The sequence below is a fragment of the Hippocampus zosterae genome, chromosome 14 (genome assembly GCF_025434085.1).
Source record: "Hippocampus zosterae strain Florida chromosome 14, ASM2543408v3, whole genome shotgun sequence".
Taxonomy (NCBI): Eukaryota; Metazoa; Chordata; class Actinopteri; order Syngnathiformes; family Syngnathidae; genus Hippocampus; species Hippocampus zosterae.
The window spans coordinates 13,631,676-13,653,501 of NC_067464.1; the positions used below are offsets into that span (position 1 = coordinate 13,631,676).

The 21,826-nt window shown below is 41.6% G+C and overlaps 1 protein-coding gene across 1 annotated transcript; it reads left to right on the plus strand.

Annotated features, from left to right (window-relative positions):
• The first annotated feature begins 178 nt into the window (after nt 1-178).
• On the plus strand, nt 179-17,109 carry clic4 (chloride intracellular channel 4). The gene is made up of 6 exons (XM_052086956.1): nt 179-565; nt 10,236-10,345; nt 13,636-13,761; nt 13,876-13,982; nt 15,110-15,291; nt 15,688-17,109. Exons 1-6 carry the CDS (start codon nt 497-499, stop codon nt 15,850-15,852), a joined length of 759 nt encoding a protein of 252 aa, XP_051942916.1. The 5' UTR covers nt 179-496; the 3' UTR covers nt 15,853-17,109.
• Nucleotides 17,110-21,826: the final 4,717 nt, after the last annotated feature.

The window sequence follows — 21,826 nt, forward strand, 5'->3', positions numbered from 1 at the left end:
TCGATATAATGTGAATGTCCCCTTTGGTTGGGAAACACTCCATAATATCCACATCAGGACATCCGGGGCGAATCCACCATAATTGTGCTCTCACAGAGGCATCTTTACTCCGCCTCTCATTCCCTCCCACATTTTCGTATTTTACCGCTGCCGATGACGGTACGTTTTGTAAAAATAAAACCCAATTGCTGAACTTGTCGGCTTCTTCAGGTTCTTTGCTCAAGTCGCAAGCATTTCACTCCAGTGACGTCACTTTATCTCCCCGTTGAAGTCTTGCACGGCGACATTGGGGCGCGGACGCGTGGCGGACGCGACTGTCGAGTAGGCTTTTGTACCTCCAGCGCCCGCGGCGGGCTCTTTCTGGCCAGACAAAGCACAGCGTGGACCTCGGTGCGGGGAAGGGGTGGAGAAAAGGAGCGATTTACGTTGGGCGTGGTGGACCAGAGCAAAAGTAGCCTTTCCTTCCAGCTGAAGTTAAGAGAAAGTAGCGGTCGCCATGTCACTGTCGGTACCGCAAAACGGCGTAAAGGCGGACAACGAGCCTGTTATCGAGCTGTTCGTCAAGGTAAGAAATGTTGTGAGCATCTTGCTGTCCGCTAAAACTACGAGACACTTGCGAACTGTGTTTTTTTTTCAAAGACGAATGCAGCTTTTGCCATGTGCTGGGCGAAGACCATTTGGAGTAGCGATAACATGGCCCTTGCGCGCTTTAGTTCATTGGCTATTGTCTTCTTAGTGGAGCCCTCCAGCAATAGGAGCTCCACACTCGTGTATACATAACCCCGGCACTCACAATGACACGGCGGATGCAGTTCTCCTCGTTGCCTTGTTGATAACAAAAATATTTCATCTCGTTTTTTTCCATGTACAGTAAGTTCATTGTTTAAGTAAATGACTTGGTTGTGTTGAACCACCGTACATGGAAATGTATGGGTTGAGCTATGACTAGTCAATGAGACCACCAGACCCGATTTGAATGTCAATTTCAGGTCAGTTTGGCATTTTTGGTCGTGGAGGCAGTTTAGTGGGACTGTTGCATGGACAAAGAATAATGTCCATAAAATTCACAGGGACGACCCTTTACTTGGGTTGTTAATGGCGAATGTACATAACTTTTCAAGGCCGTGATGCCTCATATGGTCCATGTTCGTTATTATCTCTGAAATCTGGACGTTAAATTGTTGATGCTGTGCTGAAAGAGACTGCATGGCTCTGTGGGGTTTCTTATGCAGGGCGGGAAAAGGGGAGAAAGGGGGGTGGGGAACATCGTTTTGCACAAGATGGGTGTGCTTCGTGAGGGGGTAATTGTATTGAATTGAGTGGTGGTGCAGTCGGTGTGTATGTTTCGGACCAAAAACAAATAAACCAAAAATCCTGTGTTACACTTGCTTCACCTGAGTGCCATGTATATAGTGTCATCCTGGTGTGAGCAACATTTGGCCTAACGTTTAATATGATTTAGTCACAATTTTATACTGGTCTCTGCTTGTCTTCCATTTTGGGTTGGTTTAACGTCAGAAAATCCTCTTCTGCTGCCAGTGATGTAAAGTGCAGCTTTTGTTGGTGCCAGAATAATATCTCACACAGACTACATTGACATGCAGTAATAACTCTTTTAAAATTGGAACATTAATAATCTTCCAGTTGTGCAAGGCCATTTAAACACCCACCAAACCCCCAAATATGTTCATATTCCTGTTTTAAAGCCCTGACTAAGACCACCTGGGTAGTTCTTTTCGAACTTCACTATGTGGTAATATAAATGCAAATTGGAATATCTCCAGTGACAAGAACATTAATTTGTTTTCTGCATGTACTCAATTCAGAAATAATATTGTTTTTTTTTAGTACAGAACTACTTTTATTCCATGTTTGGCGCGCAGCCAACTGGAAATAGAAAAGCAAAGGTAAACATCTAGCGAAACTCGGAGACAGAGCACAGCACCACTCTTTTGGAGCCTGGAGGAAACAGACTACTTAATTTGTGTGGTTAAAGACATGAATATGTCTTTTATTGAAGGTTGAAAGTAAGAAGCGGAAATGACGTGTACTGTATTTGTGTTGCGATCTTGTCTGTGTGTAATGGTTTAGATTGGAGTATTCCAATTGATTGGTGTCAATGGGTTATTCGCAAAAGTGTAGCAACCAGAATTTTGACATTAGCTAAAAGGTTGACAGCATGTAAACGTAGACACAGTGTGCTTGTGGATATTCTCATTCATCCGAGACATTTCTTTACCAGGGCATTGAATCGCTCACAGTCTGAAGGAGAGATAACGTCATCCGCAGGCCTGGAAGGTTCACACATGATGTGGCCAGCTCTTTCTTTCTGCCACTCCTTGCTTGGACTGTGCACCCTCTCAAATGTGTGATGCAGGGCTGGACTCTATATGGCTGATGCATCATAAATTCTTTGTTAGCACGTTCTGTGTGATTAAACCGCCAGGCAGGAGGCTGAGAGGAAGACCAAAGGGGAGGTTTATGGATGTAGTGAAAGAGGACATGAAGGTAGCTGGTGTGAGAGAAGAGGACACACAAAATAGGGTTAGATGGAGGCAACTGTTTCGCTGTGGTCAAGCTTACTGCCACAACTATTGTTCATGCCATCTTCAAAATATACCCTACCTTACCAAATATTTTCTGGACACCAATGCCAGAATGTTTTATTTAGAAGTTGTACCCAGCAGCGTGTCGCGGTGTAACGGCTGACTTGACTTGTCTTTGAGACTGTGTTTTTGGCATTTTATTTTCCCATCACAAACTCTTGCTAACGTCCTGAAATAATATTTAATTGCTAATTAAGGGTGCTAAAAACTGATTTAATGACACTGACACTGTATTGTATGCCATCTGTTGCCATCGTTTAGCAGCGCTTAATGCGAGATGCCCTTTTTCGATGATGCCACCTTACTAGTGCTTCCGTAATCCATAGTCGATGCTTCATTAACCCTGGAAAACCCAAGAACCCTTTTCTTCTTTGGAAAAGAATGCATTTTACATTAAATGACTGCTATATGTTCACTGAACACCAAAATATGTTTTTTCAAATATTTAATGCTATAATCCTAATTTAGGATTCGGGCCAAATTTGACCCTTTGGGATTTAAGGGTAGCATTTGAGTAGCAGAATTTATAGGGGCCAAATTTGACCCCGTGGGTTCTCCAGGGTTAAGTTAGCGTGCACCTGGAGATTGTGTTACATCAAAAACACATAGTAGCCTGTATACGCGAATACTGTCTTCCAGAAACGACTCTGCCTATGTCAGAAATCAAATCGGGCATCAACCACAGCCAGAGCCATAATCCACAAATGGTGAGAACGCTGAACAGTAGTGAACCTGGAGTGTGGATGGCCAACCAAAATTACTCGGAGTGCTTTTCATGAGTGCATTGAAAATATTCCAATACGATTAAGTTTAGGTAAGGGTTAGGAAGAAAACGGGCCAAAATTCCTTCACAGCAATTATTGACTCTGCTAACTATTGCAAACAACACATATCCCATTTTTTTTCAACAATTTTAACACCAGTTGCTGTGGGAATAAATGCTGGTGCTTCAGCTGTGTAGAACTCTGTTTATCACATTGGTAGCAGCTGGGCATGATCGTTACCAGAAAAATGAGGATCAACCATGAGCTGTTATTAGTTATTTTCTACATCTTATTTTTATTCCTTGTGCATATACCGTACACTACACACAATGAAAAATGTCAAAAACTGGGAAGGAGGTTTACAGACAGCAGTCACATGCAAGCCAGGAAACATCTTTTTTGTCTGGACAGCATAATGCCTGACTGTGTGTGTGTCTGATGGGAACTGTAGGATGGAATCCATTTTCTCTATAGCTTGTCCTCATTAAGGGGCGTGGGTAACTGGAGCCTATCCCAGTTGACATAACCTCTTGAGTACACCCTGGATTAATCTCCACTCATTTGCATATGCAAACAACCGTTCATACTCATGTTTACACCTTAATTCAGGGTATTCTGTTAATCCAAGAAGCATGTTTTGCATATGTGGGAGGAAACCAGACGAGCTGGACTAGACCCACCCGGATTTCCTGAACGTAAGGCTGATGTGAAAAATCACTATCTGAATCTCCGACTCGTTGCAAGAATGCGGGTGAACAATATCAGACAATTTGATAGCGAACCAAAACTTTCACAATGCACCATGAAATCATCTTCATCTGCTACTTTTTTATATTCCAGTCAAAATTAGGAGAAAGTAAGACAGTTGATTAAATTAATTGATGACTATAAATAAAAAAAAAGCAAGAATTGCTAGTATTATTGTTGAGTGAAATATAATTTCAATTTAAGATACATGGATTTACCACTGAATAGGAATTAAAATGAGCAAAACATGAAAGAAGCTTATCTTAAAAAAAGATTCCAATGTATCTAGAAAATATGAAATTGTAATTATGAACCAAACTCTTGGCTGACTTGGTCATACAAGAGTCCTTGAGTAAAATGTAACTTTCAGTTTGAGTTTGTGAAGTCAAGTCAAAGCCACGTGGCTTTGACTTGACTTTTTCTTTTTATAGAAACATAATGGCCATTGGTAGTTAATGTTTTTCATCTGATGAAGCTGGAAAGGATGTTACATGTGACTGTCTTTGCTAAAAGCCATAAACTTTTTCATTGTTTTTTTGTTTCTCTATGCCCACCATTCTTCTACTGCTTGGGTGGTGTTCCAAACAACTAAGAAGTAGGAAAATCACTATCACTGTTTGTCTTTCTCAAGCACTCAAGCATTGCTGCAGTCAGCATCACAAATGAGGAAACAGACACGAATGGTTTATGATTCAAGAATGTTGTTTTTTTTTCTCTGAACACAGCTTCTCCTCCATTTTGCACTTATAAAGAAAACAGAGGCTGATACAGTACTGTAAATTACAAATCGCAATGCACGGTTGTTATCTTTGAATAAATGACCTGGAAAAAGACCTGTAATGTCATAATTTGTCCGATTGATCAATGACATCATTGCTATAAGGCATACCTAAAGCATTCGATTTTTCTCAAAAGCCAAGAGTGTGCCTTGTCATCCAAAGCGCCTTATATATGGATGATATTCTGATTTCTTGGACATGGTGTTTTAAATGCTCTGTAAAGCACTTTGTTACAGCTGCGGTAGTTGTGCAAACGCTCTATAAATCTAGCTGTATTGTATTCCCTTTAGCATAGCTCTATCTAGTGGATGCATAATGCAACTGCAGCCACTATTGTAGCTTCTATTCTATGAGCCTTATTATGCGGTGCGCCCTATATACAGTATATGAAAACAGTTTTAAAATAGGCCATTCATTGAAGGTGCACCTTATACTCTGAATCGCGCATCTGAAGCACTCTTTAGCCTTGTGTGAGCGGAAAGCCTTTGTGCTGGGCCCTTGCCCCTCCGATCACAAAATCATAGCATTTGTGTACCTTTGTGTAGATTGACATGATTAAAAAAAGTCATAAAACCATTCATTCATTCATTCATCTTCCATGTTATGTCCAAAAAAACTAGCTACTGTATTTTTATTTCATTTCAACATCTCTTCCATTAAGACCACAAACAGTGGATGTCATGTTAAAAATTTGGCCATGCATATTCAGCCAGTTTCCGATGCACCCAGGAGGCAAGCATGATGTTTGAACTAATAATGAAATATATGCATCTTTTATCCCATTATCCCGCATATCTCCCCACCACATGGTTTGTTGCTCTTTCTCATTCTTTTCCTTAAACTTTATTGTAAGGGAAGACATGAGTTGGCAATTGGTGTTTGAGACGAGGATGCGGGAGATAGACTTCAATGGAAAAAGTTGACTCGCTGCGGCGACGCCTAACAGGATAAGTCGAAAGGAAAATAATTTTTTCATCCGTAAAGTCTTCTTGCCCATCCAAATTCCTTGGCTGGACAGTACCACAATGAGCCTCAATGAAGAAGGAATGTGGTTGGTTATGTCTCATTGGAACGCGTAGCTAATTGTTTCCTTTAGCACAGTAGTCTTGTGTCTGATGAGAAGTTGAGGAGTTTCCACTGAGTGACGTCGGCATGAGTCAGAGCTGTGTCATGGGATGTTATGGTGCTGCCATGATCCAGAAGGCTCTGACTTTTATTACAACTCATCGCAATGGCCTTCTTAGACAAGGGGAATTATTAGACATAACTCACCCGATGGGCGGCCCGGTAGTGCAGTGGTTAGCACGTCGGCTTCACAGTGCAGCTCCGGCCTCCCTGTGTGGAGTTTGCATGTTCTCCCCGGACCTGTGTGGGTTTTCTCCGGGTGCTCCGGTTTCCTCCCACATTCCAAAAACATGCATGGCAGGCTGATTGGACGCTCTAAATTGTCCCGAGGTGTGAGTGTGGGCGTGGATGGTTGTTCGTCTCTGTGTGCCCTGTGATTGGCTGGCAACTGATTCAGGGTGTCCCCCACCTACTGCCCAAAGACGGCTGGGACCCTTGTGAGGATCAAGCGGTTCGGAAAATGGATGGATGGATGGAATTCACCCGATCCACAAATATGGTACTTGCCAATATGCACAGCTGATGGGTGAAATAGTGTTGATGTGATGTATAAATATGACTATTATCATGTTAAAGCATTCACTTATTCAAACTTGCATTGGAGAATGATCAACTCGTATTTTGTGTGGGAAAAGCCCTAATTTGAAATTTGGTCTGGTATCCTGAAGGATTTGGAGTACTGTACTGTATTTTTCACTTGTGATTCTGTTTTGTGCAAACTGTAGTGTAAAGTAATACCTAAATGTAAGGATGGCGTGTCACTTTCCCAACTACAGTCCTATGTGCTGTTCCTGTCATTTTGTGTGTTGGATTATGAAACGGTGAAAAGCTTGCCTCTTTTTTTTCCCATTTTCCTTTAACTCTGGTTCAGTCTACCACTATACATCAGTCTTTTTTAAAGTATCATTTTGTTTTACCCTCCTGTCACAGAGCTTATGCTACACCAGCATGCATGACAGTCCAGGAAATGGGGAGCGGCGTTGCCATGTGGTTGCCATAGCTGCGCCCTTCCCAATTCAAAATCTCTTCTGCGTTTGGCAGCTCAAAGAGGAAAGCTGCTGGGTTGTTCATCAGCTCCTTATTCGGTCAAAATGTGGCCTGAACTTGTTGAGCACCCCACCCAATTTTAGAATATAAAGTGTGTTGGGGAGGGGTGAGCCTGGCCGGCAAGTTACTAAAATTAGGCTGTGAGCTTACTGTCTGGACCTTGCCTGGTCTGAAAAGGAAAAGGAATCATTGTCCCTGCCTGCTGCCTCCCGCAACTTTGTAGTACTTGAAGATAATAAACTGATTATAGTCAGCCTTTGAAGCCGGAGTGACCATGACGTGATATCGTGATGGACCGGTCTGTTCCCAAGGCAGTGTGGGAATATGCCATTAACTCCATCACTGCAAGCCCTCCCAGTTTCATGCCTGTCAATGGCAGTGAAATATTTTTAAAAAAATGGATGCCTGCCTGTCATCAGTTATGAAATTTTTCACTTGATTGACATACATGGTAGTCCGTAGTCCACCTCTCCATGAGTCACATATAATGGTGCGATCTGGCAAAAGTCAAGCAAATTAGCTTCATTATCTCCAGGTAGTTTATTTTACTCTACTGTTAGAAAATGATTAGGGGACCAAAGAAGCCCAGTATTTTAACTCTGAGTGGGCGGAAGATTAAACACAATTGAGGTTCGTAGTCTTTTTTTTTCTCCTTTGATAAATGTTCCAGTTTCTCACACGGCCCCCCAGGAAAAGCAATTGTTCACCTCTGTCGGAAAGGATGTCTGATCGAGATAATATCAAAATGCATAATTGGCTCATCTGACCAAATAGGCTCACAGCACATGGTTGACTCTGAGATGACTTCAACATAACTCACTCCTCCGCGCAGCAGCTGTATACATTTTTTTGACATTAGATAAACCAGCTGACGAGTTTGTATCCAAGTTCTATCCATTTGAGATTGTGAACAAACGTGACTTGTCTTGTGTCACCATGAATTTTCATATTGTTTATTTACTGAAGAGAGCCAAGTCTTTTCTGAAGGGTGTTGTAACTGTTTGCAATATTTGAGTACTTTTATTTTCTTGGCAGACAACCAAATGGGTGAGGTAATATGAACAATTGTTCAACATTCTTGAAAAATGTTCACCTCTTCCAAGTGATCTTCATTTTATAAGGACGTCCAAATAATTGTCTGGCATCACCCTGTTATTTTATTGGGCTGTGAACTAAGCCTCCCCCACTCAACAGGGCATGAGGGTTGCCAGTTGCTAAGTGGTGATGTGCCTAAAATTAAAAACAAAAAGCGCTTTGTGTTGCCTGTACAGAATGTTCGGTCATGCTTTTTACAGAGGAGCTCTGGCTGCAGAACAAATATTCTGAGTGACGCTTTTTGTTGTTATTGGGGTTTTTTCTTGTTTTTGTTTGTTTTTTTTTAAATAACAGTGTTGCAAATTGTGCTATGATTAGGCTACTGTTGTTTTATCTGGTTTTCTAGTTGAATTACCCCAGAAGGTCACGTGACTTGGATAGTACAGTGAGCTGTTCTGCATGGAAACTCAACTTGTGAAATTTAATCCTACCACCCCAGTATCATTACCTAAAGTAAACAAGGCACCCTTTTTGACAGGACTAACAGGACATATCTGGCATACTTTCTCTCTCCTCTGCGCTAATGGCGAACCCCCTCCCACACACACACACACACACAACAGAGGGGCCCAGGATAAGGAGAGAGGGATGAAATTGAGTTGGAGAAGGAAGAAGAACTGAGCAGCGGGTTAAGTCCTGCTTTCCCATCTTTTCTGTTTAGTTGCATCGTCCCAAAGCAGTTGTTACTGCTTGTTCATGCTTCTGCCGAAGATCACGACCTGTCATCCCTCATGTCTCCCCATTTCCTGCGATTTGCCCCTCTATCTGCATTATTTGTCTTTGGCAGGGAGTTACACTCTGTTCTCTTTCAGGCACGGTCACAGCTGCGACAACAGGCTTATCGAGAGAATGTGGAGAAGCCTGTGTCATTGTCAGCTGCTGTTGATCATTTTGGATTCAGGCTGTCTTAGGTGAATGTGCCGAACTACAGGAAATGTTTATTTGTAACTAACATTGCATTGCGAGGGTCACCGAAAAGACTGAGTTTTACCTTTGAGTTGGTCTGTGACACTTTGTGGCTGGTTGTAAATGTCTTGTCTGATATTGTCAGTTGCCATCTTGCATTTTTACCCTTGATCTACACCTGAATCGATCAACAATCAACTATAGTTGTGGTGGCCCATTGAGGGAAATTGATTCATCACCACATTGTTTTGCTTCAGGTTCATCCATGTGATGTAAATTCGGCTGATAAAAACCCCATTTGCAATTTGCAGTTCAAAGACAGTGATCTGACCCAAGCCTCTCTGATATCGAATTGAAATGGGAGGTGGGTGCGATGTTGTGGAGGGAGGGACAGCCGCCGTACAATGGAAACCAGCAGATGAAAGAGGGTCATTCCACTGGTTGTTACACAGAGGACAACAGCAGCCACCCTGTTCACACCAGAAATGAGTCGACTCAAAATTTCATAACAAAGTCTTCCATTCAGCGACGGCTTTAAACCTGTATTCTTTTTTTAATTCACGATTCATTCATAAGCTTTCATCTTTGCACATCTGCCCTGGTATATTTATTAGACTCGTGTATTTGAGAAAAAAAGTGTTCATGTATTTAAATTTTATTTTTTGGTCTGTCAATCAGTGAGAAAAGTGAACTTTGCTCTTGGTTAAAAGGGTACTTGCATTGATCTCAATCCCAACTCTTCAGTGTTCTTTGTGCAGTCTACAATTATAGGAAAAAAGACGCCAGCGTGTGAGTCACTTCAGAGGTTTCCGCTTACTCTGGAAAGTAGCTCTCCAGATAAATGGAGGCAAAGTGTGAGCAGGCATAAGAGAAGGCATTCGGCGCTTTCGTCCCCCCCCCCCCCCCCCTTACTCCACTCAGCCAGTCATGTGTAAAAGTGTTTGTAAAGAATACAATACCAACAAATGGACCGTAAGGTTTAGTGTGCTAGTTGTGGTTTCATTATTTTTTTTTATTCTTGAGACACGAGTTTACATTTTTCAATGATATGCTTGCAAATAATGTTACAGCATGGTAGAGGTGTGGTTTTTTTGGGGATGTGGCTAGCATGTTGGGAGAAAAAGGCGCACATTGCTGATTAAAATTGCTGTCTGTGTTTATTGTAGGCAGGAAGCGATGGAGAGAGCATTGGAAACTGTCCCTTCTCCCAGCGGCTCTTTATGATCCTGTGGCTTAAAGGCGTCGTCTTCAACGTCACCACTGTGGACCTTAAGAGGTGCATCCATTCTCTCTGTTTTGTGCTTCTTTGTAGTTACGTACAATGTGTCACACATTCGATGCATATAAATTTATTTCGAAAATGACTGAACTCACCCGAACTCTATTTATATGCTGTAGCATTTTCACAACAACCACAGCTGTAACAAAGTTCTGCACTTAAAACGAAAGACAATTAAAATGGGAATAATCATATGATCATAACTAAATGAAATATTTTCAAATTAAAATATGCTCCAGATTCCTTTACATTGTCAATCTCACATACAGAAGGTTCAGTGTTTCATTCCCTTTTGTTGGACATTTTTTTGTTGGTGAGAGAGAAAGAACAAGTACTGTATAATGTCTCCATTGACCAGGATGAGGGGGCTGGGATTATGGCTCTGTCAATCACATTGTACATCCCAAGTATTCCAATTTGTCATTTGTCAGTTACTTGCCATGTGCTATTATGAATAGGTCCAAAATGATTTGGAAAGGAGCAAGCAAATAGGTACAGTTTGACTTGAAAGTATCATAGCTTGTCAGTGGTTGACAAGATTTGGACTCTACCCACTAATCGCGAATCGGCATTTGTTGATGTCATTGCATCTTCCTCAGTGTAAAAAAAAAATGGCTTCAAACATGTATGACAGTCGGGGCAGCTCCGCCAGCTCAACGGGTGCGGTTGGCTAGCCAGCATGGCAAAACATTGTGCATATACAGTGGTATCTAAATTTATGAACCTACTGTAATTGATTCGGTGATCCCGTTTGGAACTTGAAACGTTTGTAAATCGAGGTAAATTTTTCCATTGAAATGAATGGAAATGTAATTAATCTGTCCCAGCCCCAATTTGTAGTATGTTGTTCTTTTTCCATATTACAGTATATGTTGTGGAGTTTGCATGTTCTCCCCGGGCCTGCGTGAGTTTTCTCCGGGTGCTCCGGTTTCCTCCCACATTCCAAAAACATGCATGGCAGGCTGATTGAACACTCTAAATTGTCCCTAGGTGTGTGTGTGGGCGTGGATGGTTGTTCGTCTCTGTGTGCCCTGCGATTGGCTGGCAACTGATTCAGGGTGTCCTCCGCCTACTGCCCGAAGACGGCTGGGATAGGCTCCAGCACCCCCCGCGACCCTAGTGAGGATCAAGCGGTTCGGAAAATGGATGGATGGAGTATATGTTGTATATTGATTATGCGATTTCCATATGATCCGATGAGTCAGTCAACTCATCGCGACTACTGTTGGCGATGAGTTGACTCACGAAATAGTTGTTTCTGGCAGCGTAATGTCACCCTGTCAATAAAACTGTCACTACATTATTGCGTATGAGAGTAGTAGTAAAGTGTTAAATACGAGTGGGTGATATGAGCTAAATACAACAAAAGCAAAACTCAAATAATAATTTGACGATATTCTACCAGAACAAGAATGGATGGGCAGCATTTCTGAACAGCTCTTGTTTATATTTTAAAATGTCTTCATACATCTGTAAAACATTGTGCAGCAAAATTCTCTGACAATATTTAACAATGAACTACTTCAAATTGCATTTAGGCTACATAGGGTGTTTTCATTGATTTTTGTGAATATTTCTGGAAATAATTTCACAATATGTTAATGTGGATGGTGTTTGGAGTTTGCACTGTGCATTGGTATACAACTGGACAGCATCATAATGGGAGCTGTGTCTAATGTTTTCGTTACCCCAATGAGTTACATCATCAATGTACCGCATCTCATTTCAAATACCAGGAGAAATTATTGGGCGTGCTTTAGGAAATAATCTAATATCATTCAATTGATCAAAAAATGATTTGTAATCATTTTTTCTTTGTTCCTCTTTCTATGCCAGTTACGCATAATGGCAGGCAGAAATAATTACCATAATGGCCCTTCCACTAGATGGCAGAATATACAATTCAACTGCGTATTCATCTAATGCCATTCACACACCCGAATAATATCTTTGCTGTTCAACTTAACAGGCTTAACAACTTCTCTCGACAAGTTTGTGTGTATTGCAACAAAGTCATCATTTTTTCAGTGTACATATAATTTGGCAACTTTTGTTTAGTCATGTGCTGGCAGATTATTCTAATGGGAAAAAAAGGTGTCTGAAGTGGTCATAATGTTGTGGCTTGTTGACGTAATTCCTCAGTAATCTTCAGGAGCTGTGGAACACTTTGATCCAGCCCCACCCGTGGCACGCTCACTGTCTCCCCACTGTTTGGTTTTCCCATGACCCTTTCCCAGCCTGGAGAAAATTTGAGAAAATATACACTCCGGCTCGTTTGAGGCCACAGAATCCACACACATCCTTCCCGCTTTGCTGGACAACATGTTATTTATCATCACAGAGATCAAAATAATGGTGATCCTCTTGCAATGCTGACTGCATTTCCTGCCAGCTGCAAGAGCATATTCCGGCACCAGACAATCTTTGACTAAACCCCCTACTTTTTCCCTCCGTAGGATTCATAAAAATTCGACTTCATTTTTGTCTTTCTTTGCAAGCCGCACCAAAATGAACTGTTGTGTGTATGTTTGCTGTGTGTATACATGGATCTTTTTTTATTACTTTAAATTAGAACAGTATATAATGCTACATCTGAAGGAGGAAATGAGTTTCAAATGTCACTGATCCAGGTCTAATAGGTTATATTCCCTGAGTTGGCCTCTGATGGGTGTAATATTTTGTATCAGGAATGAATGTCTGCGATTTTTATGGCCGCTTCTTATCCACTGTTCAGTGATATCATAGGCCAAGGGTGCCACTTCCCCTTTGCATTCCAAAGTGTTGGTGTTATTTCCTGTTTTTGTAGCCATGGATGCCTTCGCCCAAATTGTTCCCACCTCCTTATTACTTTACTTTTTACCTCAAGAGCTCTAGTTAGGTGTTTTGTTTTTCGTTGAATTATGTGAGGCTCAATGAAATTAGAGCGAAGTGCGTTGTTGAACGCTGAAGAGAATGAAGCCTTTGTTTACACACAAACCATTCGACACATGCTCGTTTTTGTTTGTGTGTCAGTGTCATCTGCCAACAGGGACATCTGGTTTGAAATGCAAATGGATGCTCGAAGGCCACAGAGAGCGGGGCGCAAATATACACACCAGAGACAGACATAAACACAGAGAAAACCACCACTTCTTGATGAATTACCTCGAAGCTTGACCTGTTTGTTTTAGCTAATTTGTGACAATGCATTTATTTTACTTTTCATGTCTGAATGCCAAGGTTATGTTAGCAAAGCGGCTCACTTGCTCTTGTTTGTTCACCTCGAATCTTTGCTCTGTGTTATGCAGGAAGCCGGCAGATCTGCAGAATCTTGCCCCGGGGACACATCCTCCCTTCGTCACCTTCAATGGCGAGGTCAAAACAGATGTCAACAAGATCGAGGAGTTTCTTGAGGACGTCCTCTGCCCGCCCAAGTGAGCATTCTCTCACCTCCGTGGCAGCAGTGCCTATGACTTTGTCGATGGACTCTCTGTGCCATCATTGCCAAACACACTTCAACCACTCGTTTCCATATATTTTATGTGCAGGTACATCAAACTTGGCGCAAGACACCCGGAGTCAAACACAGCCGGTATGGATATCTTTGCCAAGTTTTCGGCCTTCATTAAGAACTCAAAACCAGATGCAAATGAAGGTAGGAATCTCCTTTGCCACATACAAATGGTGGAACTGTAACACTTACTCACGTATTCAAGTATTTTCTGTTTCTCTGATATTAAATCGCAATCGTCACAGCCAATCTGCCCTAAAAATCACTGAACTTAAACCTGATTGTCCCCCCTTTCTCTCCCCCGCTGCTATCATACATCACAAAGCCAGCTGTACATGTCCACACATTTTAAGATAAGAGATCCTTTATTTGTCCCACACTGGGGAAATTTACAATTTTTTGCGTGGGCTAATAAGTAAATCATCCAGTCTTGGAGACTTGGAGTTGCTCTGCAACATGATTTCTCTGACCTGATTGGTGGCTTTCATAACCCCAAACAACACCTCAGTTTTTCTTCTGCTTACTCCACATGCCCTTCACCTCCTCATCCTTTAGGACATGATGGAAGAAAAACATCCATCCATCCATTATCTAAACCGCTTATCCTTGGAACTATTGTTCGACCCTCATTAGCAATTCATCCACACAGGAACAGTCTGAGAAATGTTGTCAATAACATAGCATCAATTAATTTTTGAAAAATACTCAGTCTATTTTGCCTAAAATGTTCTCCTGCATGCCGCGAAAACATTTTCCCATCGTCACAAAATGCCATGATCCTGTGGCATTTTGTACTTATCTCTTCTCCATCATGGGAAAATATTGAGCCACAAACTTAAAGCTTGTGAAAATAAACAGTGTGGATCTGAATGTCGTGCATTGTTGACAAATGCCCTATAATATACATGTAGTCGTGTTGAACAGTGGTGCGAACAACATTGATATCACATTTTCCAGTGTTACCATTAATTGACTGAAACAAATACAGGAACAATCTTTTTTTTCCATGTTGTCTGTACATGGACATTATTGCCACTGAACTGAAAAAAAGAAGTCTAATATGCCACTGCAATGAATCTTGTACATACAAAGTATAGCTAGCTAGCTAGAAAGAGCGCGCAACAATGATCAGGTTTTTACAGGTCATTGTTTGTATGTTGATGAAATACTACTCGCATGTGCAATGTGTCAAACCCCTAGCCAAGACTGAACATGAATTCCATCCATCCATCTTTCATTAACCCCTCAACATTTCTTGTGGTTCTGTGTAGCACTGGAGCGCGGGCTTCTGAAAACACTGCAGAAGCTGGATGAATATCTTCTCTCACCTTTGCCTGATGAGATTGATCACAACAGCATCGAGGACGTCAAGGTTTCCAACCGCAAATTCTTGGACGGAGAAGAAATGACCCTGGCCGACTGCAACTTGCTGCCAAAGCTGCATATTGTTAAGGTGCCGCTGCATTAAATAGCTTATCAAGGAGTTCACCAAAGGTCACTTTTTTATCACCTGAAGTTTCACTATTAGTGGAACTCCGTCTCTCAAAGGAAAAATCGACAGAGGAAAAACGGAATGACACCAAATAGGTTTGATTACATAATAGGCATCTTATCACTCTGTCTTGCACTTCTGAGGTTTGGATCTCGGTTCAGGCATTGGTGGGTGCAGTGTGCGTATGTGTGCGTGTTCTCTGGGTACTCCGACCTCTTACTGCTTGGCACAAACATGCACATTAGGTTAACTAAAATGTCCTGGTTACAGTTCTATATGAACAGCAAATGGATGGATCCCTGTTGAGATTACTTGTTCATTGTGATGTCAACCTCTGCTTGGGTACTGTTCCTTCAGGTGGTGGCCAAGAAATACCGAGGTTTTGACATCCCCAAGGAGATGACGGCCATCTGGAAGTACCTGAACAACGCCTACACGCGTGAAGAGTTCACCAACACATGCCCCAGCGACAAGGAAATTGAGATTGCATATGCAGATGTAGCCAAGAGGCTTGTCAAATAAGCTCACCTGTTTCGAACCCTCCTCTCCCCCCCGGTACGGCTACACGCCCACACAGCACATGGACTGGAGTGCTAACACATGAGAAGGAAAACTACACCTCTTTCCCCCTATTCGTCACATGCGAAGAGTTCATTCAGCATACGTCTTTGTTAAATATGAATTGTTTTTGGGTTTTGTTTGCTTTGCTGATGAAGTGTGAGGCACGACCACTGTAAAGCAGCATTATCAGTACTTGTCAAAGTCAGGATCCCCTTCACTCTCTAAGTGACCTTCAAAGTGACTGCTCTTCATGTGGAGAAAAGGCCATGAACAGCTGTTTGTAGGGTACAAAAACCACCACCACCCCCCAAAAAAATCCTGTGTTTTTCCAGTCCTTTGGCTTGTGAACAGCGTTTAGTCTTTCAGTGTGTTCGACCGAAACTAACCCAAACCTGTTTTCATCTCATTTATCTGCTCAATGAAGGTCTTGTAAATCCAGCTGGTATCCAAACAGGTGAAAACATTTTGTAGCTATCCTCTTAACAACAGTAAGAACCTGAGGTCTTTCGGCCATGTAGCCCACAAATAGATGTCCGCTAATGCCTTATGATTCACCACATTGCCATGTCAAAGAAATGTCCACTGAAACAGCAATGCCAAAAAAGGGACTACCGTTAACTTGCAGGTTTTTGGAGTAAAGTGTTCAGCTCAAGTAGCAGGGTAGCTGATGGAAAAAAGGGCACATTATCCTGGCCTGACTCTGCAAGAGAAAGTAGAAAACAGATGTAAGGACACCAATTGTGCTCAGTGGTGTACCAAAAGAATCTGGCTGAACAGCATGAAAACAAATCTTCAGTCTCTTGGTTATAATCTCAAAGTAGTGAATGTATTGATGATGATCACAGTAGCTCAAAAAGTGCTTTAGCATCATGCGCCGAAAAGCATAATATTGTTTTGTCCCACGTTGTTCACGTTTTTTGTTCGGATAAAATTTTGCTTCAAGGAATTGTAAATATTTGTTTGATTGCTCGAATTTCATTGTGTAAATTTTATACATGGCATGGTCCTGGTTTGAAGAAACGGGCTCTTTCCTGCCCGCTCAGATTTAAATTTTAGATGAGTTTTCATCTCTTTGCCTTCCTTGTTGTCTTTGCGGATCATTTTAATTCTACGCCCAATTCTTCGCCCTTGCACCAAGATAATATCAAACCTGTGCTCTGTTTTGTTTTTATGTTTTTTTTCCAAACACTAAATTGAAATAAACTTATTGGCAGTATATTTGATGTGTGCCATGAAGTGTACCTTTTATTGCTGACACTTGAGACCCAATGCAACAACTGTATGCATATTTTTGACCTTTTCATAAAACTAAGAATGCTGCTTGCCCTCTAATGTTTACTCTTCCAGGTAAATGAGGAAAATAATGTATTAAAAAGAAAGAAATGGCTATCTGGGATGCAGTGCTGTTCTACAAGGTGTAAACGGTAAATCGATGCCAATTCGCTACCTTTGGCCGTGTCATTGGAGATGTATCTTGGGGAACAAAATAGTTGAAGAATAAAGCTGTTGTATCTTGCCTCCTTTCTATGGGTCAGGGTTCACCACATCCGGTCCTCAAGGGCCACTATCCTGCATGCTTTAGAAGTCTCCCGCCTCCAACTCACTTGATTCAAATGATCAGCTCTGCAGAAGCCCGATAATGATGTTGATCATTTAAATCGGGCACGTTGGAGGAAGAAAACATGCAGGATAGGGGCCTTTTAAGACCCAAATTGCTGACCGATCGACCCCCGTTATCGGTTGACGAGTCTGCTGGATACTTTCTCTCCCTGTCAGGGCTCACAAGTGAGCTGTGTATGTTAAGTCGCTATGAGCTGCCCATGGAGACACACTTGACCCTACCTTATACCAAAATTCAACACGATGTGGAGCCCAAAGAAGCCTTTTCTGTCATTTTACAAAAACAGAAGTTGTGGGGCCATGTACTGGAGTTGTTGGATGCTTTCCAGATCGTTAAAGTGTCACGTTTCAACCCCAGTCTGTGCTCCGCTGTCACTGGAAAACATCAAGACACGGGCTGCACGTCTAATTCACAGGGAGGAACTTTACCGAGACAAGAGGCTCAGGTGTGAGCTTGTGTTTGTGCAAAGTGAAGGTACGACACCACACGCTCATTACCAGCAGGGTAGGTATTGGTGAGTAATTCCATAATGAGTGTGAGGTTGTGAACCGTGTTAGTACCTGCTGTGTGTCCGCCGCTACACTAATAACATGATTGCGTCAAGCTATTCTTGGTTTTAAAATCCACACGGAGATTGTGTCAGTTTGTTGTTGTTTGCTGCTTGTGTGATTCCTCTCCCAATGAGACAGGGGAACATGTTTGGCATTGTTCATCGTTTTTGGTATTGATTTCCCCATCAGCCCATCGGCAAAACTGGTTTTCTCACTTGGCGAGGTTTTTACAGAACACCCCTTTACACAGCTGGCCAAATATTTACACTGGTGAAGTATCTCACCCAAGGGTGCACGCTATAAAGTCAACTTTGTTTTGGACCTACAATATGCGAACATTGTTCTTTGCGTGTGGACCCCGTGCGTTTGACATACAATGTGGTGGTGTAATATTGCCCACAAGGTTAAATATTAAAAATAAGCTACTGCGACGTCGATTGTTTAAAAAAAACAGACGTGCACGTATTTTGATCACATACCTAGTTTTCTGATCACTATTGGTTGTGAATTATAAAGCTATAAATATATTGACGTCGTATAAGACTTACTGAACAACTTGAGCTTCAATCAAGGAGAGTAAGGATTACTGTATTTAACATCAGTGTTTCCCAACGTTTGTGCAGCCAAGCTTTATTGTGCACTCTAGTGGAACATATAGTGAACTACATTGTATTTCAAACCTCGCAGCACCAAACAAAAATATAAAACGTATGCAAACTGAAATAATGGCCTTTTCTCACTTTAGCCACATATCTACTTAGTTGAACACAAAGCTGATATTTGCAAGCAGCCATGACTTATTCTGTTGCATGATTGGCAACAGGTCCACCTTGTGTGTTGATCGCCCTTTTTGCCATCCCATTGAAGAGCATTTATCATCCCACCGGCAAGGATAGAACAAACCTTAAAAAAGCATACAATCTTGATTAATAATTATGCCATGAACATAAATTTTCACTTTTAAACTATACAAGCCTTTGATTTTTTCAAAGAGTCAATCATTACCGGACCTTACCGTGAGCACAGAACCGAGATACAAACCAAACCATGGATTTTGTGAACAGTTCTGCCTTTGTTTTATCTATTTATCTGTGTGTGTGTGTGTGTGTGTGTGTGTGTGTGTGTGTGTGTGTGTGTGTGTGTGTGTGTGTGTGTGTGTGTGTGTGAGAGAGAGAAAAAAAAACTTCCTGTGTGTAGTTTGCATGTTCTGCCCGTTCCTTGTGTGGGTTTTCTCCGGGTACTCTGGTTTCATGCCAGATTCCAAAAGCATGCATGACACTGTCATGATGATTAACCATGATGACAGGTTAATGGAACATTTGGAATTGTCTTTAGGTGTGATTGTGAGCACAGGTGGTTGTTCGTATACGTGTGCCCTGCGATTGGTTAGCAATCAGTTCCGGGTGTGGCCCGCCTACTGCCTGGAGTCCACTGGGATTGGCTCTGGCCGGGACTGCTGCGACCCAAGGCTACCAAATGGATAAATTCTTTTTGAGAAGAGATCTGTACTATGATCTAAAGCAGGGGTGCCCAAACTTTTTGGATCGAAGATCTACTTTTCGATCAACTAGCCTCACGGGATCTACCCTTACCGACCTGCGCGCGCGCACAAACACACGCACAAATGCACGCCATGATGAGAAACAGCCTGAAACCGAGGCATGCGACGCACTTCTGCAGCCTGTTAACTATCGTAGCTCACAATTACCATTTTAAAGTGGACCTTCCCAGATTCCTATTCTTTGCCCGTGCCCTCGGTGAATTGTACAGCAAACTCTGAATGAGAAGAATGACGATAAAAGCTGCAATTGCAGACTGCTGAGCGCGAACAACTTCCGGTGACGTAATTAGGCGCCACCGTAAGTTCAAGATTTACCTGCATGATTTTATTTTTTTAATATTTATTTTGTGAAAATGAGACTGATAGGATGATTAGGGTGCAGCGTACATGAACACAAAAAAATATGTTACGAACATATACAAAGACACACAAATGGTTGTTTGTTTGTTTTCCTCCTCGACACTCTTCAGATCTACTCGGGACCTGTCTTATATCTACCGGTAGATCAGGATCTACCTAATGGGCACCCCTGATCTAAAGGAAGGACACTTTATGATTAATTATTTTTATGTGCACAAATCTTTATAATCAAATTCATTGTTTATTTTTGGGAGGGGTCTCTTATATATTTTCATTTACAAATCGTTATGGATATCACTACAATTGGAGTAATAAATCAGACACTGAAGGCACAGCACGCTCTTTTATTTTATTTTATTTTTTGTTTTTGTTTTTTTGTTTATTTGTTTTTCCTCCATCCAAAAATACTTTGTGCTGTTTACGGGGTTCCTGGCTAGAAATAAAAAACAATATTTTTATTATTATTATTTAGAGCCACCGGCCTAGTACACATAAAGTTATTTGTTTGGACGAATTGTATTAATGGCAACAAAAACATTGCAGCTTATCCGAGCTGAATTTAAGGGACAATTGAGACATGTTCCAAAGGGTTTTTTTTCTCTAAAATAACCAAACTCACTTCACTTCTTCTCAATAGTTGTGGCATTTTACCATACTGCCAAAAGTGCTGCTTTATCTTAAATCTTAGGCATTCCCTGTTTTCTTTGATGTCAATTAGTCACTTGATACACTTTTGGTGTCACCAGACATTCAAATGAACAAGAAAACATGTCTATTTCATCATTTTTTTTTCCACGACCATATACAATTTAGTCTGAAAAAAGTGCAATTACTGTTTGAGGTGGAGGGAGACAGCCGAGTCTTGACCTGAAGAGATAGCCCGTCTGTTTTGTGACGTGCCAGTTTGTGTTGCAGCAGGTGGTGGGATTTATTGTCCGATTTTGTGGGTTTTCTGTAAACGCCAACATGGAGCTTCCGTCATCAATGTGTGTGTGTGGCCCCTGAACTACAACTGCAACTACTGATTTGGAGTCCTGACTGGACCTAACATGTGAGTCAAAGCCTGACGACCCTGAGGAAACCAGTGCAACCACAGGGAGACCATCCAAACTCCAATTGAGAAGGCCGGAGCTGAGAATGAAACCAGTATCTTAAAACTATAAGGCTGACGTGCTAATTACTTTACTACCATGCAGCTCATATGCACAATATTTATGAATTTCATACATTTGGATATAAACCTCCTGAAGTCGTGTGACAACGTGTGCCAGGCAGACAGAATGAACGGAACTTGGAAGTAAAAATGACGTGCACCGAACCCTGTCGTGTGTTGCTACCTTCATGGCTCAAGTGTATTTTGCAACATAATGCTCACCGTGTCCTTTATTTGGCCCTTCAGAAATGTTGGCTTTCATTCAGAGGTTACATTGGCATCTGTGTTGAAAAATCTTCAGCTGCAGCTGGTTAGAGGAGTGTTAAGGCCATGCTGAACTTCCAGCAAAGGTGTGTTTTTCTTTCCAAATGCCTTAAAATCTTACGAGCTGTCATTAACCCATCAATCCAAATGTCTGTTTTTTTCGGGATGGAACACAGCGGTTTTGTCTGCTGGGCATATATAAGTCATAAATAAGCTTTTGATTGTTCTGCGTGACACATCAGGGTGCTTAGAGTAATTCAGAGTGCCACATTGGTGGAAAGCATGAAACCCAAGAATATTCTTAGATATTTAAGCTTTTAAAATGGTTTCAAATGCTGTTAATGTCAGGATTTGAGCATCTGGTGCCAAGACTGCAATAAATGCCTTGTGTTTTAAAGGATACGTTTTTGTGTGTGCTTTTTTCT

Excerpts from the sequence above, each read along its gene's own strand:
- clic4 (XM_052086956.1), top strand. The coding sequence starts at position 497 with ATGTCACTGTCGGTACCGCAAAACGGCGTAAAGGCGGACAACGAGCCT. Across the intron at positions 13,762-13,875 it reads GACGTCCTCTGCCCGCCCAA|GTACATCAAACTTGGCGCAA; the intron begins GTGAGCATTCTC and ends TTTTATGTGCAG. Across the intron at positions 15,292-15,687 it reads CAAAGCTGCATATTGTTAAG|GTGGTGGCCAAGAAATACCG; the intron begins GTGCCGCTGCAT and ends CTGTTCCTTCAG.